At 38.5% G+C, this 26,412-nt stretch overlaps 1 protein-coding gene across 7 annotated transcripts in view; it reads right to left on the bottom strand.

Moving 5' to 3' along the window:
- Positions 1-26,412, bottom strand: part of RPGRIP1L (RPGRIP1 like) — a 110,190-nt gene that overhangs the window by 51,293 nt on the left and 32,485 nt on the right. For all 7 annotated transcript variants that reach the window (XM_062177302.1, XM_062177300.1, XM_062177298.1 and 4 more), the window contains 8 exons: positions 23,993-24,132; positions 18,100-18,206; positions 17,780-17,830; positions 16,848-17,027; positions 15,843-15,960; positions 8,968-9,420; positions 4,405-4,556; positions 1,039-1,417 (listed from right to left, as the gene is read on the bottom strand). In XM_062177302.1, the coding sequence (XP_062033286.1) occupies positions 1,039-1,417; positions 4,405-4,556; positions 8,968-9,420; positions 15,843-15,960; positions 16,848-17,027; positions 17,780-17,830; positions 18,100-18,206; positions 23,993-24,132 (1,580 nt within the window). The remainder of the gene's footprint in view (positions 1-1,038; positions 1,418-4,404; positions 4,557-8,967; positions 9,421-15,842; positions 15,961-16,847; positions 17,028-17,779; positions 17,831-18,099; positions 18,207-23,992; positions 24,133-26,412) is intronic.

Here is a 26,412-nt window from a genome sequence, read left to right on the forward strand (position 1 = left end):
ATCTACATCTGGACAACATCAGTCAAACCAAAAACAAATAGAAAATCTTGAAAACAATATCAAGTATAAGGGAACCACAAGAATATTAATAGCTTATCAGAAACAATGGATGCCAACAGTCCATGATCTGATGTAATCAAAGTGCTGAAAGGAAAAATACCAAACCATTGACCAAAAATATCATATCCAGCAAGAGTATCGTTCAAAAAACAAAAGCAAAATAAAGACAATCCCAAATTCAAATGATTGAGAGATTCACTGCCAGCAGACCTGACTTGTAAGACCTGTCATAGGAAGTTCATCAGGCTGAAGACTGTAGATGTTAAATTCCAATCCACACAAAGGAACTGAGACCAATAAACTACGATAACTAAATATAAAAGATACTATAAATATACATATTTTGTCTTAACTGACTTAAGATAACTGTATAAAATCATACTTGTGAATTATATTTTTGAGCTTACAATATGTACATGACAATAACAGCACAAAGGAGGGAGAAAATGTAGATGTATCGGAATAAGGAAATGACATTAGATAGTATCTTAAAGTCACAGGAATAAATAAAGAACATTAGAAATGGCAAATGTGTAGATGAATATCAAAGTGTCCTATAATTACATATTTTCTCTCTTCTCTAAGGGACACATGAGTTTATAAAGCAGTAATTAAAGCACTGTGTTGTTACGTTTATAATATATAACAGCATACTTCACACATTCCTATGACAATAACAGTGCAAAAAAAGGGAGGGGAAATGGAATTATATAAGACTATATTTTAATGAAATTAAGTCACCATTAATTTTAAGTAGACTGTGACAAGACACTCATCGTTTTCCTTAAATAAAAGGTTTCTTTGACACTCACTGTAATCTCCAGGGTAACTACTAAGGAAATGACTTAAACAAGATAGCAGCAGAGGCCCAAAGTTTAAAGAATAAGGTTAGGAAGATCAGTTAAATCACATCTTATAACACTGAGAAATAACAGAGGTCTATTTTACAATTTCATAGATTCAAGAACATGAGCTTACCTGAGATACACCTGTCATGTGCCAATGAAATCAGAGGCACATTGACTTTTCCTATGTAAATATTTTCCTGGGTATCACTATCATCAAACACATAAAAACTCAGAGACTCTGCCTTAAGGTAGCGATCCAAATCCATATTCATTGGCACTGGGAAACACACATGATCATCAAACTGTGGATCATTGCTACTGGGAATGATGGCTGTATCATGGTCTGCAAAATCAAAAAACTTGTACACAACATATGGGTGTGGCTGCAGGTGGCTTGCTCGGGACTGCAGGTGGCTGCAACATCTTACTGTAATGTGAAGTTCATTTAAGTTGCCATCTGTGGAATCTGTAGAACTGAGCTGAGCAGTTTTGGGTGCTTGCTGACTTAACTGGAAAAACATACATATTTTTATTATAGAAATAATACAATTAAAAGATAAGCAGCAGGTGCCAACCCCCAAACAATTTTGTAAATGGACAAAGGCTGCATATTTCACTGAATATTAACTTCTCAGTAGAAGAATCTTAGGTTCTTATTCAAAATCAGTTTTTATCCCAGAACATGTGTGAACAGATTACTCTATGCTATCAGAAGCAAATATGGGAAACAGAAAATATATGTAGAAATTGGTGCTAAAACAAAACAAAACCAAACCAGGAAAAAGTTAATTTGATACCCTTTAATTCTATTTAATAAGATAATTTAATTTAATAACAATAATCAGTAACGTAAGCAAAGCATTCAAAGAAAGAAATATCCTAAGTAGAGGACATTCCTTTGGCTACCCAAAGTGACGATTTTGTTATATTTGGATTGGCCCTCATCCTGAACCACTGGGAATCTACAGAAGCAGATACCTGAGGTCAGGATTAGCCAGAATATCAAATCCCAGTTGCCTCAGAACAGAGAACAATCAGAGATAAACCTTGAAAGGATAAAAAGCAAGAATTGGAAAGACATTTCAGAAGAGAGATGAGCAAAAGGAGTCACTAGGCAGAGCTGAAACTTGTCCTTTGGTCCTTTTTGGAGCCATTAGTCAAATAGCCAGCACACAAGTATTTGAGAAAACAACTAAATCTTTAAAAAAAAAAAAAAATGGGGCTGGTGCTGTGGCCCAATAGGTTAATCCTCTGCCTGCGGTGCCAGCATCCCATATGGGCGCCGGTTCAAGCCCTGGCTGCTCCTCTTCCAATCCAGCTCTCTGCTATGGCCTGGGAGAGCAGTGGAAGATGGCCTGAGTCCTTGGGCCCCTGCACCCGCGTGAAGACCGGGAAGAAGCTCCTGGCTCCTGGCTTCGGATCGGCGCAGTTCCGGCCGTTGTGGCTATTTGAAGAGTGAACCAATGGATGGAAGACCTTTCTCTCTGTCTCTCCCTCTCACTGTCTGTAACTCTACCTCTCAAATAAAATAAATAAATTTAAAAAAAAAGAAAAAAAGAAAAAACTGCACTGTTCAGTCTTCCATGGCTGATGTGATCTGGGACAAAGAAAATCAAGTGTTTCAGTGCCTTGTTTAGTTTACTGTTGGAGAATTATCTTCTATAATGGAACCCCTCTACATTCTGAATTTGGATTGAGCATCTGGAACCCCCGACTCCAAAAAAAGTTTATTGGAAAAGGAAAGATAGAGTTGTAGTCACAGGCTCCTTAGTGGAGACATCTGGTGGTGTGGAAAGGGTAAACCAGAGATGGGAATCACAGTATGGCTTTCTAAGAGTTAATTTGGCCTCAGCTATGGAAGGCTGAAATGGAATGATGTGAAAAGTGCTCCCACTGCTTATTCCCCCAAATCTACTCACAAAAGCTGAAATTCCATCAGTTAGTAACTGATTCAAGCCAGAATCTGAGAGTTTAAAAATCTTTAAAAAGGTAAAACCAAATGAAGACTCTGGTCTCCTTATGTCTAATTTCCATTTCCATAACAGCATTCCCCAAAGTATGCTGCAAAAATTACTAGCCAGAAAATGATCTCAAGAAAGCTGGTACCATTCTTCTTAAGCTTGGGAATCAATGTTCTACTAGTCATGGTTCTTTAAGTCAAAGTTATAGAAACCAGTCCTTCTAGCAAAAATATCAAACAGAGAGAGGACTTTAAGTTTATAAGGGTATTTCATGGAACTGCATAGCAGAAATGTGGTTGGCCCTTAGGAAGACAGTGGGATTGGAAAGCCACCATAATTTTTTTTTTCTATGTGCTATCTATTTTTTTCTGTATCTCATTATTACACTCGTTCTCTTCAGACTCATTTTCTTTCCTTTGCTGGTTAACAATAAAGATGGCTGCCTATAGCTCCCAATTTTAGACACCCAGACATGGAGAGTCTTGCTTTCTCTTGATATCAGAAAGCCAAATCTGATTAGCCCAAGATTGGAGTCAACTTGATAGTCCTGAACCATTAGTTAAAACTGGGTGGGGAGTTGGAGAAAACAGAATTGCCTAACATAAACCTGGCCACCGGGTGGCCTGGCTGATGGACAGGGGTGGGAGGGAGTTCCAAGAGAAAAAAGATAAGATAACCATGATTTGAACAGACATTCCAAAGTGTTTCTATTATATTCTACCCACCACCCCATTACTCAACATAGCTGTACACTTTATGTTTCCTGTGGAGATTCACATTATACACAAGAAGTCCTAAGGTCAAGAACCCTACATTCAATTCAACTGCTTCCAACCTTCAATGGATCATGCAATCCGTTTGGAAATGTGCTCATTAAAACTCCATGAAATATAGCTCGGGAAATGCTGCTCTGAGGAATTACATTTTAATTTACAGCTCTCAGCAATAGAATACTCATTTTGTATTCTACATTGCATTTTAGAAACCTAGCATGACAAAACAGAAAGAGGGACAGTACTTGACAGCTTAATAATAACTTTTTGTTTTGTTAACAGAAATTGTTAAAGTTTCTTGACATGTGGTAGTAGTACTATATTTTTAAAGTGTGTCCTGCACCAAGCTTTGGCTTGGTGGAGCAGTTCTGAATCTTGATTATGGTGTTGGTTCCACGAATCTGTAACAAATGTAAAACTACATACACACACACACACACACGAGTGCATGTGAAAACTGATGAAACTTGAATAAGGAATGTACTCTAGTTAATAGTACTCATACCAATGTCAATGTCTGGTTTTGATATCATACTATAGTCATGTAAGATGTTATAACTAGGAGAAACTGGGTAAAGGGTACATGAGAACTCTCTGTACTATTTTTACAACTTCCTGTGAGTCTGATTATTTCAAAATAAAAGTTTAAAAAAGCCACTTGATGATTGTGAAAGAAAATAATTTCAGCTTAACGCATGACATACAAGGAAATATTACAAAATTTCTATGTCATAAAAGGGTCTTAAAGTTAAACAAGCTTACTGACGGCATTTTCTCCGGCCCTTTAAAATTTGATGTTATATATCCCAAAGCCTTTGCTCGTTCTCGATAAAGTCGAATTGCTTGATCCATGGGCACTCTTAATCGGAACCAGTATTCTACTGTGCCAAAATTTGGGATGTCTCCTTTAGTTCCTATAAATCAATACAAAACCCCCTGTTAAAATAGTCCCATAAATGAAAATAAGTAGCAATGGAAAAAAAAACACATCAATGGCAGCAGAAATTAAAAGTATAGATTTTACACTACATAAAACAATACAGATTCAATCAAAAATGTGTGATTGGCAAATAACAGAGGAAGAAAATAGTTACTTTTGAAATACCAGTTTTACTGTATGTTAAACATTATTAAAGTCAAATGAACTTTTGAGTTATTCCAATTCATACTAGTTCAATCCTCTGAACTATAAAAATGCAAATACTTCACAGATTCTTTCTGGTGCTATAGTGCTTTTTAAAAACAAGTTACACTCATGTAATCTTACATACAAACCTCAGAATTATAAGTATGACATTCCACATTCTATTTCAGCCTTCAAGAAATTTTGGCACTTTCCCATTTCGCTCCCATCCAACTAGTACAGGGGAAAATATTTGCATTATGCCAAATACTCGTGCATCCTGTATGCAGTATAGTCCTGCATGTTCTTACTGCCTACCCTTGGTACTCCTCTTTTCCCAGGTAGCTCTCCCTGTCTCTTCCTCTGTGAAGACTTCCTCTATGGCTCCCAGGAGCCATCAGAATCCCATGCTTCCTTCGCTGACCTTGTGTGTTCTTCTTAGGGAACTCTGGCCTGTCCATTCATAACACTACTTCTCCACCACACTGCAAGTTTCTTGAGGGCAAGGACTGTAATTTCTTTCTCTCTCTCTTTTCATTTCCCTTCCTTCCTTCCTCTTTTCCTCCCTCCCTCCTTCCTCTTTCTTTATAAACTATAGTTTCCATCAATTTTTCCTACCAGAGGAATTAGTACATAATGAGCACACAATATTTGGCAAGTTGAGAATATTCTATGCATGAGCTTTTCTGAATATATCATATTATTTAAATATTACCATTACTTTCTACTACCTCAATTTCTTGCTAATGGATCATTCTCAGTAAATAAACATGATTTAATATCTGCCATAATTTTAAAAAAGTCCTATCAATATTAATTCACAAATTTTTTCACACACACACACATACATATTAAATACATTTGGAAGAACCTGTGGCCTTTAACTGACGGGAGCCAGGTTAGGTGGAAGACAAGAGGAGGAGGAGGACATTTATGCTTCTTTGCATTTTTGAATCATGTGAACATATTACTTGCTCAATGAATCAAATACAATTCCTTCCCTGCAGCCTGCATTGTGTAGCAGTGACTTAAGCTGTCACTTATATCACTGGCATCCCAGTGAACTGGAGCATCAGCTCCAGTTCTAGCTTCTCTGCTTCTGATCCAGCTTCCTGCTAGTGCAACTGGGAAGGCAGTGGATGATAGTTCAAGAACCTGGGCCCCTGCCACTAGCCTTGGAGACATGGATGGCATTCTGGGGTCCTAGTTTCAGCTTGGCCATTTGAAGAGTCAACTAGTGAATGCAAGATTTCTCCCTCTCAAATAAATCTTAAAAACAAAAACCCTCCTTAGATGCAGTCTTCCTCCTCCTCTTCCTTTTTTTAAACATTTATTTATTTATTTGGAAGTCAGAATTATAGAGAGAAATGGAGAGAGAGATGTTCCATCTGCTAGTTCAATCTTCAGATGGTTGCAATGGCCAGGGCTAGGCCAGGAGCTTTATCTGGATTTCCCATGTGGGTGGCAGGGCCCCAAACACTTGGGCCATCCTCCACTGCTTTTCTCAGGCTATTAGAAGGGAGCTGGGATCAGAAGTGGAGCAGCTGGGACAAAACTGGCACCCACCTATATGGGATGCCTGTGTTACATGCAGCGGCTTTACTCGCTAAAGCATGACACTTGCCCCTGAATTTTTCTTCTTGAAATGCTTTCTTTAGGAGTGGACATTTAACTTAGTGGTTAAGATGTCTCCACCCCATATCAGAATGCCTGGGTTTGATTTCAGGCTCTGACTGCTGACTCCAGCTTTCTACCAATTCAGACTGTGGGAAGCAATGGTAGTGGTTCAAGTAATTGGGTTACTGCCATCCACAGAGAAGACTTCTATAATTGGGTTCTAAGGTTTCTGGCTTCAGTCTAGTCCAACCTGGTTGCAGGCATTTGGCTGAGTGAACCAGTATATGGGAGTGCTCTTTCTCCGCCTGTCAAAAAAAAAAAAAAAAAAAAAAAAAGTCTCTTCATTTGGTCTTTGGGATATCACATACTCTTAGTTTTCACCCTGTAGCAATGGCCACTCAGTTCCTCTGCTGGCTTCTCTTCCTCTTCCTGAACCCTACATTTTGGAGTTTCCAAAGGTTCAGTCCTTGCCCACCTTCTCTTCTTTACCTACTTTCAGTCTTTATGGGGTATTACTGAGGCCCAAAGACTTAATTATCTTCAATGCACTAATGACTCACACTTTAAATCTCTACACCTGACCTTCGAAGTAGTGTGGCCAACTGCCTACCTGATTAAGTCTACTTAGATTTCCTCGTATTTGTTCCTTTCCCAGTCTTTCCTATCTCAGCAAATGGTGATGCACCATTCTCCAAGCTGTTGACATTAGAAATTCATGCCTTTTCTATTTCCTTCATTATCTCACAACAAACTGATGTCTTTATTATTATTATTATTGACAGGCAGAGTGGACAGAGAGAGAGAGAGACAGAGAGAAAGGTCTTCCTTTGCCGTTGGTTCACCCTCCAATGGCCTCCGCGGCCGGCGCGCTGCGGCCGGCGCACCGCGCTGATCCGAAGCCAGGAGCCAGGTGCTTCTCCTGGTCTCCCATGCGTGTACAGGGCCCAAGGACTTGGGCCATCCTCCACTGCCTGCCTTCCCGGGCCACAGCAGAGAGCTGGCCTGGAAGAGGGGCAACTGGGACAGAATCCGGTGCCCCAACTGGGACTAGAACCAGTGTGCCGGCACCGCAGGTGGAGGATTAGCCTATTGAGCCGCGACGCCGGCCACAATCTGATAAGTCTTGAAAGAGTTAATGAAATATTTACTGAATATGACTTCTTATCATCACTTTCACTGCCATCTTAATACAAGTCACCATCACCTTTCCACAAATCAGTGCAACGGCCTAATAAATGGTCCTATTTTCCCTCTTGCTTGCTACACACTAGTCTTTCCACAGCACTCAGATTTTTCTAAATCCTAACAAAACAAAATTCCTCATTATGATCTATAAGGCTATCTAGTACGATGTGGTCACTGCTTACTTCTTTAACCTTATCTTTACTCCAGCCACTGGTCTGAGTGCTATTTGTCTAACGAGCCAGCTTGTTCCTTCTCAGTCTTTGTGTTTGCTATTTCCTCTGCTTGAAACATTCTTCCCTAAGATCCTGGCCTGGGTCTTCATTCAAGCCTTTACCAATGTCAGCCCCTTAAGAAAGCTCTGATCTGAACAAGCACCCTTTCATTTCGCTCTTTAACCTCTCGTTCTGATTAAATTTTCATTTTTCTCACTCTCTTTCTCTCTCTCTCTCTCTCTCTCTCTCTCTATATATATATATATATATATATATATGTATGTATGTAGATATGTAGATATATGTGGGGAACCGCAGGCTGGCCACCTGTGGGAACCTCATCGTCTGCATAGCTTGCAGCAATCGGTCGACCACAAGGCCCATGAAAACAGCCAGGTGAAACAGATGAAACAGAATGGACTCTGCATAAACAACTAGGAGGAACCCGGTGAAACAGATGAAGTTGAGGCAGGACGGACTCTGCATAAACAACTAGGAAGAACCAGGTGAAACAGATGAACTTTCAACCTGAGACTATACGCGTCCTTTCATCTGATTGGACGATACCAGCGTGAACTGCATGTGAAGAGAACCGCTACTGGCTGTGGAGCGGATGCTCCATGGACTTGGGGTATAAAGAGACATTGGGAATTGGGCTTGGAGCTCCTCCTTCTTTTTTCTCTCCCCCTCACTCTTTCCTTCCTCCCCCACAAGTAAAAGTTCCTTGAGAACCAAGAAACAGTGACTGTGTCGTGATTGCGTTGGACCCTTGCTGGTGAGGGTCCGACAGATATAGGTATGTTTTATTGCCTGTCTTCCCCTCTAGAAGGTAAAGTGCACAAGAGTTTTGCCTCTCTTATTTACCACTGATCACTGTATTCCTAATACCTAGTAACAGTGAAAACATGAAGAAGTCTTTTAAAATTGAATAAATGTTCTACAATTAATATTTAATCAAACAAGCGTATCAATATGGTAAACACCTGAAATTATCAATTTTTAAAAAAGTAATACTCACTGAAGTGACATCATTGACAACATTTAGGACAGTCTAATCAGCTGTGGGCAGAGAACACTGTCCTTACCCTACAGGCACCTTAAATGTATAAGACACTAATGTAGAACACCAAATGAACATGTAAGCCAAACTGGTGATTCAAGCATCTAAAGCTAATAAATCATTCTTACCAACCAAACTTGCTGTGCAAAATATCCTGCCACTTTTTTCCAGGATTTCATGAAATCTCAACTGACATGCTGCAATTGTTTCATAATCTGTGCTGTACGCTTGGTGGACTTCAAGAGTGACAGAATTCTTCTGAATATATTGTAAAAAGAAGTCATTAACATGAACAAGATATTGAGAAGTGAAGTCATATTCTGGGTGAAGGCCTCGCACTATAGGAGTTGTTTGCAGTTCAAAATCATAGAAAGCATAGGTACAGAAAGTGACAGGTTCTTTATCTCCAGATGCCTGTAAAACTTCAGAAGAAAAGGTTACTTTGTTGATATGGATTTCAAATAGATTTTCTCCTCGTTCCAGGTGGATGGTTTCATCAAATTCATCAACAGAGTCATCTGGCATGATTTCTGGTTTAAATTTGTATTGCTTAGTCCCGTAGGCAATATCCTTCAGTTGGGCTGCAAAAGAAGACACACAGTTTAGAGACTTTTAAATATTGATATATGAAGATGCAAACTAGTTTCTATACTGGTAGGGAATCTAAATGCTTCCATGCACAGTCTCAACCTTGAATTTTATGCCTACATAATTTTTCCAGAAATAATACTTTATTATACATAAATCAACTGTTTTGTCACTTATTAAGCCACAGCAAAATTACAACTTCAGGGACAGGCATTGTGGCACAGTGGGTCAGGCCACTCACATCACATATTTGGAGTGAGGGATCAAGTCTGAATTACCTACACTTCCTATCCAGGTTCCTGTTAATGTACCTGGGAGGCAGCAGATGATGGTCCAATTGCTGGGGTACCTGTCACTCCCAGGCCTAGAAGTTGCAGGCATTTGGGGGAATGAACCAGAGGATGAAAGATTTCTCCCTCTTTCTCTCTTGTTTCTCCCTCCAAGTCCCTTTGACTTTCAAATAAATAAATATTAATGTTAAAAAAATTATAACTTCAAAATATATACAAGTATAAGTTTCAACTAAAATTTTTAAAAATAATAAAATTGACAACTTCAGTTATAATGTAGCTTAAATCAGGGAGAAGGAAAAAGAAAAGCAGGTCTCTGAATGTAGGGCATAGGCAACTATTTGGATTCCATCTGCTCCTTTACCTCTGCTCCATCTGTTATTTGCAATCTTGTAACACCACTATTTCTATTCATGGGCTTTTCACCTTAAGCTTAGTAACATATGCTTTTCTACTCTGGGTGGTGGTGGATATGTTTATTATTCTGATTTATTTATCATGTTATGGTTTCATGGTTGTACGTATAGACCAAAATTAATCAAATTAGACTTGGCAGATGTTTAGTGGGAAGTATGTTAATTACACCCTGATAAATTGGTTTTTAAAAAATATATCTCTGGGGGCTGGTGTTGTAGCATAGGGGGTGGGCCTCCAGATGTGGCATTGGCATCATCCCAAGTGGGGGCCGGTTCGTGTCCTGGCTGCTCCTCTCCTGATGGCCTGGGTGCTTGGGACCTTGTACCCACATGGTGGACCTGGAGGAGGCTCCTGGCTCCTGGCTTCAGATTGGCTAGGCTCCGGCCATTGCATCTACTCAGGGAGTGAACCAGCAGATGGAAGACCTCTCTCTCTGTTTCTCCCTCTCTCTGTGACTCTGCCTCTTGAATAAATATTATTAAATATTAATTATATAAATATTAAACATATATTTATATTACACATTTACATATATTTATATTGCATATTTATAATATATAAATATATATTCAAAGGTTTATAAAGATATAAAGATATGAATATAAATAAAGATATATATAAATACAAATATATATATCCAGGTGGGCATTTGGTGTAGCAGTTAAGCTGATGCTTGGAATGCCTGCATTTATAGCAGAATGTCTAGATTCAAGTCCTGGCTCCATTTTCCGCTTCCAGCTTCCTGCTAATATGTCCCCCGGGAGGAAGTAAGCAATGGTTCAAGTAGTTTGGTCCCTGTCGTTGATGTGGAAGCACTGGATTGAGTCTGGGCACCTGGCTTTGTCTTGGTCCAGACACAACTGTTGTGGGCATTTAAGGAAGGAATCAGTGGATATAAGATCTGTCTGTCTGCCTGTCTTCCAAATGAAATGAAAAGAAGTTATAAAATAATTACATATATTTCTTGCTTGATACATGTTTTCTTCCTATCTTATACCCAGAGTTCTAGAAATAATGTAAGCATGTTTTTTCAGCCACTCATCTAACGGACACTCCTGCAAACCTCCTGTAACAGGATTTGCCTTACTTTTCCTGAAACTACTCCAAAAAAGGCTTCTAATAACCAATTGATTGATAGATTTAGTAGATATTTGACCTTGATATTACTTGATTTCTGTGCTTCATCTGAGACTGAGTGGGCTGGCATAATGGGTGAGACCACCACCTGCAGTGCTGACATCCCATGTGGACGCCAGTTCAAGTCCTGGCTGTTCTACTTCCAATCCAGCTCTCTGCAATGGCCTGGAAAAGCAGTGGAAGACAGCTCATGTGCTTTGGCCCTTGGGCCCCTACAGCTTCGCAGAAGACCTGGAAGAAGCTCCTGGCTCCCGCCTTCGGATTACCCCAGGTCCGGCCATTGCGGCCATTTGGGTAGTGAACCAGTAGATAGAAGATTTCTTTCTCTCTCTGCTTTTGCCTCTCTGTAACTCTGCCTTTCAAAGAAATAAAAATAAATCTTAAAAAAACATTTATTTGAAAGGCTGAGTTAGAGAGAGAAGGAGAGGGGAAAAAAGGAGGTGGGGGAGACACACACACACACACACACACCTTCTTACCGCTGGTTCACTCCTCAGATGGCTGCAATGGCCAGGACTAGAGCAATCTGAATCCAGGAGCCAGTACCTCCATCTCAGTCTCCCATGTGGGAGCAGTGGCCTTAGGACTTGGGACATCTTCTGCTGCTTTCTCAGGAGCTTTAGCAAGAGTTGGATCAGAAGTGGAGCAGTTGGGACTTGAACTGGTGTGGGCAGAATTTTGGCATCACAGGTGGTAGTTTAACCTGTTACATCACAACACTGGCCTGTCTTCTGATTCTTTAGAGATTTCTTTTTCTCTGTTAGTTTCCTAGTGTTTTATTTTATAATTTTCTTCTTCTTCTACATATTTTCATGGCTGATCTCATCCACTGTTATGACTTTTGATACTATCAACATCCACATTTATATTTAAGAAATAGTTTTTTACTAACATGTAATAGTTGCACATGTTTATAAGATACAGTGTGATAACTCAATACATATACACAATGTAATGATGTAATCAGCATTTCCATCTCCATAAGCACTTATCATTTCTTTGTATTGGGAAATTTTGAAGTCTTCTCTTTTAGTCCTTTAAAAAGTATACAATAACTTGCTGAGAACTATGGTCTCCCTACTGAGTTGCAGAACATTAACATTAACCCCTTCCATGTAACTGCACCTTTATCTCTGTTATCTAACCACTCTTTATCCCCCCTCCTTCCTAATTTCTAGTGACCACTATTCTACTCTGTACTTAGAAAAATTATAATAATTATTGCAGGGCCACTGTGGCCTAGTGGGCTAAGCCTCTGCTTGCGGCAACGGCATCCCATATTGGTACTGGTTCGTGTCCCAGCTGCTCCTCTTCTGATCCAGCTCCTCTGCTGAGGGCCTGGCAGAGTGGTGGAGGATGGCCTAAGTGCTTGGCCCCTGCACTCACGCAGGAGACCTGGAAGAAGCTTCTTGCTCTGGATCATCCGGGCTCTGCCTGTTGCGTCTACTTGGGGAGTGAACCAGTGGATGGAAGACCCTTCTCTCTGCCTCTCAAATAAAATCTTGCAAAAAAATTATTTGCTTATTTGGGGAAGGGAGGATTCAAGGGAAAGAGCAACACTAGACAGAGAGCATTCCTAACTGTTGGTTCACTTTTCAAATGCACAAAACAACCATGGGCTAGGCCAGGAGCTAGAAACTCAAACCCAGTCTCCCACATGGGTGACAGAAATCTGATTATTTATTCCATGATTGCTGCCTCCCAAGTTCTGCTTTAGCATAAAGTTGGAATTGGGAGCAGCAGGCAGGAATTCAATTCAGCTACTCCAACATGTGATTCAAGTGTCCTAGCAAGCATCTTAACTGTTAGGCCAAACACCTGTCCCTCTACTCTGTACTTTGGCTACTTGTTTGAAATCAAACTTTTTAGCTTTTTGTGTATGGTTATTTCACTTAACATAATGTCCTCCAATTCCATCCATGCTGCTGCAAATGACAGGATTTCATTCCTTTTTATGGCTGAATAATATTCCGTGGTATTTATATACCACAGGTTCTTTATTCATGGAATAACTATCTTAGAATCTTGGCCATAGTGAATAATGTTGCAGTGGGACTGCAGATATCTCTTTGATATGATGATTTCATTTCCTTTGTATACACTTGTATACTCAGTAGTAGAATAACTGAATCAAATGATAGTTCTGTTTTTAGATTCAGAAGACTTGGGACCAGCACTGTGGTATAGCAGGTGAAGCCTCTGCCTGCAGAGCTGGCATCCTATAATGGCACTGGCTCAATTCCTGGATGCTCCACTTCCAATCCAGCTCCCTGCTAATGGCCTGGGAAAAGTAGCAGAAGACAGCCCAAGTACTTGGGCCCCTGCACCCATGTGGGAGACCTGGAAGAAGCTCCTGGCTCTTGGCTTCAACTAGTTGCGGCCATTTGGGGAGAGAACCAGTAGATGGAATCTCTCTTTCTCTCTTCTCCCTCTGTATTTCTGCCTTTCAAATAAATTAATCAATTTTTTAAAAAGATTCAAAAGACTAAAGGAAAATCCCAAACTCTGTGACCTCTCTTTTAACTAAGAAAACTCCACTAAGTTTTTATTGAGCACTATTTAGAATAAAAGGTACATATTGCCCCCTTGACTATTGGAAAGCCCCGTTCAGTCAGATAAAGATGTTTGTTGAGCATGTCTACATTAAGCAATGCGGTATGTTTCTGAGGGTCTCTGAAAACTGTTTTGGGGGCTTGTGATGTCAAACTGCTTTTAGAATAACACTAAGATGTTATTTGCCCTTTTCATTTTCATTCCCCACAAGTTTAAAATGAAACTTCTTAGAGGCTATATGATTTGTGATATCACAAAATATTAAATGCAGAAAGTTATAAAAATCCAGCTGTTTTCTATTAAGAACCTAAGAAGATTTGCAAAAATGCTAAACAACTAAAAAACTATAAATTTAAATTGTTACTCTCCTCAGAATATTTTTTTTTGAAAATGTAGCCTTTAAAAATACTATTATGGGACTGGAGCTGTGGTGTAGTGGGTAAAGCCGCTGCTTACAGTGCTGGCATCCCATATGAGCACCAGTTCGGGTCCCGGCTGCTCCACTTCCAATCCAGCTCTCTGCTATGGCCTGGGAAAGCAGGAGAAGATGGCCCAAGTCCTTGGGCCCCTGCACCCACGTGGGAGACATGGAGGAAGCTCCAGGCTCCTGGCTTCAGATTGGTGCAGCTCCGGCCATTGCAGTCAATTGGGGAGTGAACCAGTGGATGGAAGACCTCTCTCTCTGCCTCTCCTTCTCTCTCTGTGCAACTTTTTCAAACAAATAAATAAATCTTTAAAACAATACTATTACCTATGTGAAGGTGTATAGGCTTATTATTATTTTAACATGAATTAGAAATATTCTGGGGTTGGTGATATGGCACAGCAGGTTAAGTGGCGGATTGAGACACCAACATCCTGTTTGAGCACCATTTTGAGACGGCTGCTCCAATTCTGATCCAGTTCACTGATAACATTCTTGGGAAGGCAGCAGAAGATGGCCTGAGTACTTGGGCCCCTGCCACTCATGTGGGCCATTATTGCCATTTGGTGAGTGGACCAGTGGACGGAAGATCTCTGTCTTGCCTTTCTCTGTCACTCTGCCTTTGAAATCAATCCATTTTTTTTTTAAAAAAAAAACCATCCTGAAAGTTTTTCACTTTAGTTTTAAATATGATAAACACCAATTAGTATAACTCATGAACAAAAGGTCTTTGGGATCCTCAATAATTTTTAGGAGCATAAAATTACCATTGTCATAGCTCACTAAGTATTGCGTGGCAGTAACATTAAAGAGTGACAAAGTGCTGATCCTTGTAGAATTTACATTACAGAGAATATAAAACTCCAAAAGCTGAAGAATACTCACTGAAGTACTTGAACATGTATTCTTTGAGTCCCTGAGAGGCGGTGTTTTTCAATGTTTAGCCTCACACCTGCATCTGAGCAGCTTGAACTTATTTCTAAATACACAGAATCATAGGCCCCAGATCTCTAGGGTTAGGGTCCAAGAAGCTACATGTTGAGTAAGTTCACAGCTGCTGAAGGCTGGAAATCACCACTTGGGCATTTACTCTCAAATGGACGGATGGCTAAGAGAGATGAGAGCCTGCTGCCTGGCACAGGTGAGCACTGAGTTAGATTTCGAAGCAAGCAAAGTTAGGTCTTGACGTCAAGGTAGAAAGGAGGTTTAGGCAGAGAAAAGAGCAAGGATAAGGACATGACGGTGGGTGTGGATTCTGAACAAGATTCATCTGACAAAGAGGAAGCAGACCTGGCTGGCCGAGGTTACAGACTCTCCAGAAGAGAAATGAGAAAGGTGGTGGCCAATTTGAGTCTGTGGTACTTTAAGAAGTACTTTGAAATCTTGCCTACAACATTAAACCTAAAAATAAGTAGGAAATTAAGAAAAAGTATTGAGTAGAAAAGAATCAGAGGAAAACTGCCTTTTTGAGAATTTTGATTCAGAAAAAAACATAGTGAAAGGACATGATGAGTACAGATTTGGATGACATTTTCAACTCTTACAAAATCCATTCCTTTAGTTACTGTGGCAAAAAAAATTGTGTATGTGATACCTTCTAGTTTCTGGATGCGCGAAGCCCTGATATCAAGAAGATGAACATATTGTTCCAATTTGAGTTCATGATCTTGCTGCAAATTTTCCATCTTCTGGGTCACTGTCTCAACTTCCATCTAAAAAATAAGAGATAAAAAAGTTCTAATATTTATGATTAGTTCCATTTTTATTTTTATTTTTTTTTTAAGATTTATTTTATTTATTTGAAAGACAGAGTTACAGAGAGAGGTAGAGAGAGAGAGAGAGAGGTCTTCCATCCACTGGTTCACTCCCCAGATGGCTGCAATGGCCGGGCTATGCCGATCCAAAGCCAAGAGCCAGGAGCTTCCTCTGGGTCTTCCATATGGGTACAGGGGCCCAAGGACTTGGGCCATCTTCTACTGCTTTCCTAGGCCATAGCTGAGAGCTGGATTGGAGGAGGAGCAGCTGGGACTAGAACTGGTGCCCATGTGGGATGCCAGCACTTCAGGCAAGGGCTTTAACCCGCTGTGTCACAGTACCAGCCCCTCCATTTTCGTTTTTCAAAGCCACTGTGATTCTATCATTTTCTAGATCTAGGGGTTCACTAGGAGCTACAAACTGTAGCTTTCAGAACTCAAATAGCATATAGTTCAGAAAATTATGCTTAAAAGTGTTCATGAATCAGAAATAAACTCTGGATCCCTTTTTATGGTGGCAAATTTCTATTCTGTTAAAATCTAAGATAACGTGGTTGTGGCAGGACTTCAGGAAAACTACCGCTCATTTGCAGAAGGTGTTCACAATGACAAAAATGAGTTTGCTGTTTTACTCTATTTACTATTTACTCCCTAAAATCAGGGACTTCAAAAGCTTACTTGTTTCTAAACTATTTATTCAAAGGACCTGGTTCAAAGCTAAATTTCACAGTGTGGTAATATATGATAATAGATTAGAACAGATGGTAGCACATAATATTTAGAAAAGTAACTTAGCAGTATATTTTATAGAAAACCCACCCTCTGGATTTAGTGTATTACATTACCTGATAATCTTTATTAATTTTATGTTGCATAATTAGCATGTTTCTTGTCTTTTCGAGTTCTTGCACTGTTTCTGCATGAGTTGCTTGTAGTTCTCTCATGGAACGTTCTACATCTTGATTAATTTTACTATCTACTTTCTCTAAGAAGGAAAGGTCTCCATTTTTTTGTTCTTTTTGAGCCTAAATCAAAACATGTTTTATTACTGAAAAAAGGATTTACAAAATTTGACTGTGTGAATTAACATATATATGGAAAATACAATCATTAACTGAAAACAGATATATTTCCATTTTTTCCATTAGGAATAAAGTAGCCTTGATAAATATATTTAGATAGACATGTGGTACAAAATCTTACTATGTTAGGCCATAAGAAAATATTAAGTTAATTTGTTTCTAGTTCTTCATGTGACTAAAATCTACACTATGATCTAAAGGGAAAGAAGTGTATTTTCCTGTGTTTTATTGTAAATACAATATTCTAGAACGGGAAAATATCTTCATACTTACTAATAGTTCAGTTTTTTACTTAAGATAGCAAGAAAGTACACTAAGGCCTGCAAGGGCAGAAAGTTGCTGATCTGTTTTATATTGAGGCAGGTAGAAGTAAAATGTTATATTTAAGCAAAGTGCTTTAAATAAGAATTTCTGAGGTCTATTTTAATATAATTTTGATGTCATTATGAAATATGCATATGCTGTTACTAAATGTCATGTGACCACACTCCTGAGTCTTAGCAGAGTTGATACGTGACGCAATACATACACATATATATTTATGTACATATATGTGTGCATAAAGGATGCACTAAATTTCAGAAGATGTATGAATAATTCATTCTCTAAACAGAAGGGTTACAGATAAGGGGTCAATCTTCTGCTGAAACAGTTACACACAGACGTAAGATCCATGGTGAAGTTCAGACAGTTACCTTTAGAAGTAGGAGAGCTTCACTCAGTTCATCAGCATTAATATCACTCTCCTGCAACAGAGTAGGTATAAGCTCACAATGATGCAACCAGTAAGGTTATTCTTATGGAACATACGTTGCCTAATACCATGGGTTAATACACTAAGTAAAAGAGCCATTCCAACTATTCAAATATGGAACATAAGCTACCAGGTCCCATAAGTTGATATAACTAAGATAGTGATTTTTTTTTTTTTTGCTTTCTAGTATATTTTCTCTATGTATAAACACAATCTGGATTAAAATTTTGGGTTTATTTCCTAAGTAAGAAAATAGTTCACCTGATTGTAAAACTTCATGCGGTTTTTAAGTTCATCAAGCTCTTGCTTTTGTTCCAGATACTGTAACTGTAGTTCTCTGTTCTCTTGCATGAGTTTTTCATTTTGGTCTTTAAAAAATAAAGTCAACACAATTAGAAAGGTTAAGTGACAGTTAGGTCTAATCGTACGTTTTAAATTAATTAAATGTCTGTTACACACCAAGCTTGATCTGGTGTTGTTCTGGTAAGAGAGGAAACTGAGCTAGCACCTAGACAGACAAAGGCAGCAGGGAAATGAGGAACAAATGAACACTATCATGTGTCTACCATATGATTCACTTGCTTACCAAAAACTTAAGGCTTAAGTTTATAGTATTAATATAAGGAAATTGTGGCCTCTGGAACTTCAAAGAAGCATTCTATTTAAAATGCCCGAGAATATGTTTCCAAATCTAGGACTTTTACTTACTTATTAAAGGTCTTGAAAGGCATGCAAAGAAAAATTTTTGTCTTAGTTTTCTAATTGATTTTGAATTCTCTTTTTCCCATTTAACATAAAGTCTTCATATTAAAACAAGATAACGGAGTCAGTGCCGTGCTGTAGTGGGTAAAGCCGCCGCCTGCAGTTCTGGTTCAAGTCCCGGCTTCTCCACTTCTGATCCAGCTCTCTGCTATGGCCTGCGCCCTACACCCACGTGGGATGACCCAGAGGAAGCTCCTGGTTCCTGGCTTTGGATGAGTGCAGCTCTAGCCATTGCAGCCAATTGGGGAGTGAACCAGTGGATGGAAGACCTCTCTGTTCCTCCCTCTCTGCCTCTTCTTCTCTTTCTGTGTAGCTCTTTCAAATAAATAAATAAATCTTAAAAAAAAACAACAACAAGATAACCTCTCTGATAAACTCTCAATATTTGATTCAATCAGCCATACTTCCAGCAAATCTGCTATGCTGGGAGAAATAGATTCTCAACCAGTGCACTGTAGTATTACACATGATCTTAGCCAAAAGGCTGAGAAGCGATGCACTGTAGTATTAATGATAATCATGTGTCTTTTCTTCACTGAGTTCAAGTCCTTAATTAGTAGGATATAGATGTATAGCAATTGTTAAAGAATGGATATGGAGGGGCCCGTGCTGTGCATACCGGGTTAAGCCGCCACCTGTGTATGGGCACCAATTCGAGCCACGGCTGCTCCACTTCCAATCCAGCTCCCTGCTAATGCACTTGAGAATGCAGCAGAAGGAGGTCTAAATCCTTGGGCTGCTGCAGCAATGTGAGAGACTGAAATGAAGCTCATGGCTTCAGCCTGGCCCAACTCTAGCCTTTGGGGCCATTTGGGGAGTTAACCAGCAGACTGAAGATCTCTCTCTACAAATCTCTCCCTATCTATAACTCTGCTTTTCAAATAGATAAAATAAACCTTAAAATAAAAAGAATGGATATGGAATAGGTTTGCCTTGGCATTCATTTGCCGATTACCCACAAGCAGGAGTATAAAGCTACACAAGGCAGGAAATTAATAGAGACTAATTTTGTACTTCTTGCAATGAACATGTTGAATTCTTTTTTAAAGAATAATAGTTAGCTATCAAATCTACTGCACTCGTTAGTCTCGTGTTCTTAATGTACTCTTCACTAGAGTTCACTGCTGAAGTCACTGTGGACTCCCTGTGGACCAATTCTAAACCACGCCATCCAAAGTGTCTTCAATCATTTCATCCTGCTCTCAACGATTTATGTTTATCATAAGTCTTTGATTTAAACTGTACATTTTTGTTTCCTTTTCTTAAAAAAATCCACACATTTGCCAAGAATTCTTTCCATGAATGCATTTGCATACTGACTGCATTTTATTCCACAGTATATTTCTTTTATAAGGATTTGTGTTCACAAGCTATAAATACTACATACAAGTAAAAATTTTAAATTGAAATAAAAGCAGGAAACAAGATGTTTAAAAAGAATGGACTAATCTGGGCGTTTTAATGTCAGATATTTCCAAGCAATCTAAAAAGTTTTTTAAAAACTCATGACCATTGGGTACATATAGACATTTTAATATCAAACATATAAGCATTTTTATCTTACTGATAGACTGTTACAAGGTTACCCTGGAGTATACCCTGCTTATATCTAGTGAACTAAAAGAATTTCCAGATGTGAACAACTGGAAGTTTTGAAGGTAAAAATCAAACACTTGTCTTTAAATTAAAAATTAGGATTAATTATAAATTTGAATTCTTGTGAGATCTTTTTTAGTTAATGAGTAGAACAAAAGTGTGGAGCCCTGTAATTTGTATTGGTGAGGTTAAACAATGTCTAGACTGAATGCCTAGGCAACACAAAGAAGGTAAGTGTAGTCAGTAGGATGTAAAACCAAAAGTCCTAAGTACCTGTATAATTTCATTATCTAGACAGCAAAACTTTTAGGAGTTCTAAGAGTGAACAAAGTATAAAGAACATGACTTGCCCTACCTTAATCCAGACATGTTATATTTTGATTATTATTTCTATGCTTTACATTTTCTATTCTTTCAATTTTTTAGAGCAGGGCTCCTAAGAATAAAATGCTAGTAGGCATAAATAAACTTATTTAAATGCTTCCACTCTTTATTGAGCTTTTGTTTCAACAACTTTGTCCCCATTTGCTGATATTTTTAAAATTAGGGCCTTATCAGTGAAAAAATTACTGGGTACCAGTAACATTATTTCCACTGAGTTTTATGTGGAGTTATCCACTATTATTTTTCCTTTCTCCAACTGTTTACTGGGGATGTCTTTAAAAAGTACAGAAACATTTTAGTTCAAAGAGGAAATGGGCTTGCTGAAATATAATATGAAAAATCAAAGCACGTTGTACAAGATGAAAAATAACCTCCTTACCTTATGATTTGACAAAAAGCAGGTTAAGCTAAACAGCATTTTATTCGAATGAGATAACATTTCACTCTTTTAAAATTATGTTCTTCCAGCACACTATTAATAAGCAGAGTGCAGAGAACAATTCAACTAAACAATTTTCAGAGTGCCTTTGTGCTAATATCTTCAGCTGTGATCAATATAACCATATGCATTATGCTGAATTATGCATTTCAGCTAAAGATAGAAAGGAACTTTCAAAAGCAAGCCCTTAAACACATGCAGTTAATTTAAGCATTAACCAAATGCAAACTGCATTTACATATCCTTCCCCTACATATTCACACAATCTGAAACTAATTTGTACCTTGAATAAAGAGGTGAGTATTCTCTAAAAATAATTTGCCAGTTAGATGAATGACTACAAGGAGCCAGGGAAACATCTTCTGGCAAAGAACACTTGATACATGAAAAGGTAAATGTGTGAAGAGACTTCAAAGCAAAATTAAACAGTTTGAAAAGCTGCAATACAAAAGGAACTTTTGAAATATTAAAAGATTTCCTTAAATAGACTATTTCAATTTTTTTGGTTTATTATTTGCCTAGTTAAAAAATGTTAAAGGAGGTGATATTTTCTTAAAATGTATTATAACTTTTTTTTTTTACAAGGAAACAAACACTTAAATACCTGAACTTATAAATTTGAGGTTTTACAGAAGAAATAACTGGAAAATAAGTTGTACTTAAAAAAAAAAAGATCCAGTTCTAGCAGTCTTTCCTTAGAAAATAAATGGATAAATGTGTATAAAGATGCTGTTTCTGGTACTCAAAATTGAAGCTACTTGAAGATTCATCAGTAAAAGATTGCTAAATAATCTGTTACATCCACACACTGGAAAACTGTAACAGCCATTATAAGTGATGATGATATAGATTTACATTTATGCTCAAGGAATGATTTCACAATAGCACAAATAAAAAGGCACACTATAGCCGGCGCCGTGGCTCAACAGGCTAATCCTCTGCCTTGCGGCGCCGGAACACCGGGTTCTAGTCCCGGTCGGGGCACCGATCCTGTCCCGGTTGCCCCTCTTCCAAGCCAGCTCTCTGCTGTGGCCAGGGAGTGCAGTGGAGGATGGCCCAAGTGTTTGGGCTCTGCACCCCATGGGAGACCAGGATAAGCACCTGGCTCCTGCCATCGGAACAGCGCGGTGTGCCGGCCGCAGCGCGCTACCGCGGCGGCCATTAGAGGGTGAACCAACGGCAAAAGGAAGACCTTTCTCTCTGTCTCTCTCTCTCACTGTCCACTCTGCCTGTCAAAAAAAAAAAAAAAAAAAGGCACACTATAAAATAGCATCTATACATATGGAAACAACTCTGAAAAGAAATACATGAAATGCTAGCATGGACTACCCTGAGGGTTGTGAGATTGAGTGGATTTTAGAATATTTTTGTTTACCAAATTTTCCTTCTACCATAGTGTATATAAAGGTACTTTTATTATTCAAAAAAATTCCCCAAAGATATAAGAACCAGTAAAAAAGATAGGGAATGAACTACGTGAACTAGTTGCTAATGCCCTGGCAACTGTAATACCTCACAAATAACTCTCAGAACTAACAACAATAAACAGGTTTGAAAACAACAACAAAGACCCTAAGATTTGATCCCTTTAAGAAGAGTTTCTTTCCAGAAACCAATTCAGAAAAACAGTTTTGGAATTCTTGATACCTAAGGAAATACAGAAGGTATAGAAATACAAAAGGCTTATTTCTTTTCCTTTTCCTTGAAGAATGAGTAATGTATTTCCACTGGAAACATAGAGTATGAATATAGAGTACTTCCATTTTCATCAGCGATAAGAATTTACTGAGCAACTACTAAGACAGAGCAGTGTTATCTATTCAATACTGCACAATAAAACCAGGGACCATGTATCTTTGACATAAAAATGTTTAACCACCAGGTTAAAAAACATAATACTATTTTATTTCACTTAAAATTTTCTAGGCAAAAAAATATGTAGACTGCAACTTTAAAATGTTACCACTTATAGAATGATCCCATTTTTAAGAGATGTTAAGATGTGAAAAAAATAACATTTCTTTTAGTCAATGAGTTAGTCATTGTGATCTAAAGAAATATATGAGTACTAACTGGAAACATAACTTTTGTTTTTATTGAGTCATATTACATTTTTAAACATTCTCATGCAACTGAATTGCAAATGTTCAAACGGAGCAACATTATTTTCACATTACTTGGTTTACTCAGGGGATGAGCAAACAGATACAACACTTGAAGCACATGATTCACTTCTCTGTTGGGCACTGTATATGCAAGTGTGAGTAATACAGTAATTCAGACACTGCTGTAATTATTTTATTTCCAAGAGACGAGAGCAGTGAGATCTGTTAAACATGAAACCTAGTAATGATTATTATTTTAGCAGCAGATTTTGATAAAGTTTCCTAGTATTTATGTTTGCTTCAGAGATGAGAATAAGACACCTCATTATTGGAGAGATTTTCCCTGTCCAACCTATCCAAAAGAGCCAGCAACTGCTTCCGCCAGCCTGCCATCGTACACTGCTCTATCCCCCAGCCCCTCACTGCACTGGCTGCCACCTGACATTTCACATGTTGATTTAATTACTGTCAGCTTAGCCCTCGTTCATTTCTGCCTCATCAGGGCAGGGCTTTTGACTGCTTCGCCGCTGCAGCCCCAGAACTTAGTGCTAACAAGCTGGTTCTCAACAAATACTTGTTGACTGATGAATAAAGAAAAGCTCAGGAATTAGGAAAGTTAGATACATTAAAGACAACCTGAATAAGAGCAATCTGAAAAAACAACTCCATGGCATATATGCTAGGCTGAGTGAGGGAAATTTTAAGCATTAACCAATAAATTTTTGAACGTGGACGGCTGTTAATATGGGCTGTTTCCTCAGTACACAGAGTGACAGGCAAACAGTAGGCATCACAATAAGAACGGATTGGTTCGATGAACAGACAGTAGATGTTGAAATGAGTAAGTCGGTAGCTAACTTATATATACCTCTTTCCGTTTTTAATCTGTCAAGGATTTCAGCTTTGTCTGTTAAGTCGGATTTTAAGGCAGTCTCGAGCTGAGCAATCTGCACTTTCAGCTGCTGTTCCTGTAACTTCCATTGCTCTTCATGGGCAGCACTGAAGGCACTGCAAAACACACGTGACACTCAAGGAAAGCTTGGAGATCAGCTTCAACCGAAAATAATAAAGAGAAAAGCTTTTAGTGGCACCGAGACCACTGTCATCATGTCTTAGGAATTAAGTAAACATATGCTGGTCTGCTGCTGTTGAAACCAAGGCGCCTTTCTCAGGCTGCGGTTAGGGAACATGAAAGAGTTTGTGGGATGAGCAAAGGAACTGGCCTTAATTTAGAGCTCTAAAGTCAGAAAAGTTGGCAGGATGCAGCTTTTGTGGGACTAGTAAAGGAATTCAGATACTGTACATACTCCAGAGGAATCCACAATTCCCAAACCTCAGCAATTGACATGGGACAAAACCGTCCTCTCCCACTTAGAAACCCTCTTAATACAGAGAAAATGGACTTTCCACCCGATCTTTAACTCTGTGAAACTTTTAAAGAGTCTGTTGTAATAACATGTTCACAAAATGCTGGCCACAAAACGACAGCATACAGAACCACAAGACAGTAATTCTGATACTGATTAAGAAGTAGTGATAATGCAGTTTTTGTCCTAAAAAGCCACAGGCAATAGGATAAGAACAAACAATTCTACTTGTCACACATGAATGGGAGTAATTCCAGTGCTCTGTGCCTGATAAGAATGAAGACAGAACTATTACTGCTCAATAAAAATATAGCATTCAAACTAGGCTTAAAATCTGCTAATGTTCAAGAACACACCTCCCACTCCCAGTCCAATCGCCTCTTTTTCTCTTCTTTTGGCTCTCCAGCTTCACCTTGGTCAAAATGGACCCCAACTGTTCCTGTGCCTCTGGGCGGACTCCTGCAAATGCAGAGTGCAACTGTGCCTCCTGTCAGGCTTCACCCCATGTCAGCAGCGCCCTGCTCCCAGATGTAAACCGTGACCCACTTGCTACATTCCTTTTTCTATGAAGCACGTGAATGATAATAAAGTCTTTGGCTGGGAAAAAAAAAAATCTGCTAATGATCAAGACCCAGCTTATCAGGAGGAAGAACCATTTGAAAAACAAGCAACCGAAGGTATACAATAAACATTCGTTTATGCCAGTGATTCCTAAATACTGGTATAAACTCTAGTGCTAGACTAGCTGCACTAACAGCACTTGGATTTAAAAATGAAGATCCCAGGGCTCACAACTTCATATTTTCACAAAGCTCCCAGGTGATAGTCAAGTGTGTGTGTGTGTGTGTGTTTTACAAACTGATCTTGATCTGTATTTCAGCAAAAAACCATTCTGAAGCTTGACAAGACTGAATAACCATCAGCAGCTTTGATCCTTCTACTTAAGTTAAACCCAGCAAATGAAACAAAAAATTTATAAAATCTGCTTTTATATTGATGATGAAGTAAATGGAAGAGAAATACATTATTGAAAATTGCCTTTAATGTTGCTTCTAGCTAGTCTTGAGGTTTTATTCCAAAAGATCTACTTTTCTGGGAGACATAGCTTTCAAAAGAGCAAAAGTATGTATTCATTTCACATTTTGAATATTTTTATTGCATTTAAAATAACATGACCTTGAAAATAAATGGAATTCTAGAAGCTCCTCTAAATATGACATCTGTTTCTCCTATTGGTTTTTTTATTCCACATATGGAACCTTAAAAAATGCATGGATCCAATATATCAAGATTTTAAATTAATTTTATCAAAGGTACAATTACCTAGATTTAAATGAAGCCCAAACAAAATGTACACTTTATATCCTAAACTAAAAAAATACTTCTTTACTTGTTTGTTTTTAAAGTAAAGCGTGAATATAATTTCTGTGTCTGGCCAAATTATATTTATCAAACACATACTATTTGAGCGGGAATGTGCTTGTATGCATAAGTGTGTGTGTTGTATTATTAAAAACATGAACCACCCAGAAAAAAAATTAGCATGATGAAATAGGTACAGCTATACATTATATCAGACGCTAAAAATTAGAACCAGTAGTGTTCCAATAGCATTAGTACCAACAAAAAGATCACCAACAGCTAATCTGGCAGAAACATCAGAAACTGTATGTGTTTAAATTAAGAACAATTTAGCAGCCTGGTTTTTCCAAACCCACAAAATACTAGTGTAAATCAGCATAAGTCAATCTGAATTTAGTCCACTGCTATCTTCCCTCTAAATTTAGGATTACATTCCACTGGAGTTTCATGAGGAATTCCTTTTGAATTTACTGTATTCCTCTATGCTTGGAGCCATCTGTGTAACTATAAATGGTAAACCACATCTGGCTCCATTTTCTTTGTAAGGGCTGTGTACATG

Source organism: Lepus europaeus, chromosome 19, assembly GCF_033115175.1.
Source record: "Lepus europaeus isolate LE1 chromosome 19, mLepTim1.pri, whole genome shotgun sequence".
Classification (NCBI taxonomy): Eukaryota; Metazoa; Chordata; class Mammalia; order Lagomorpha; family Leporidae; genus Lepus; species Lepus europaeus.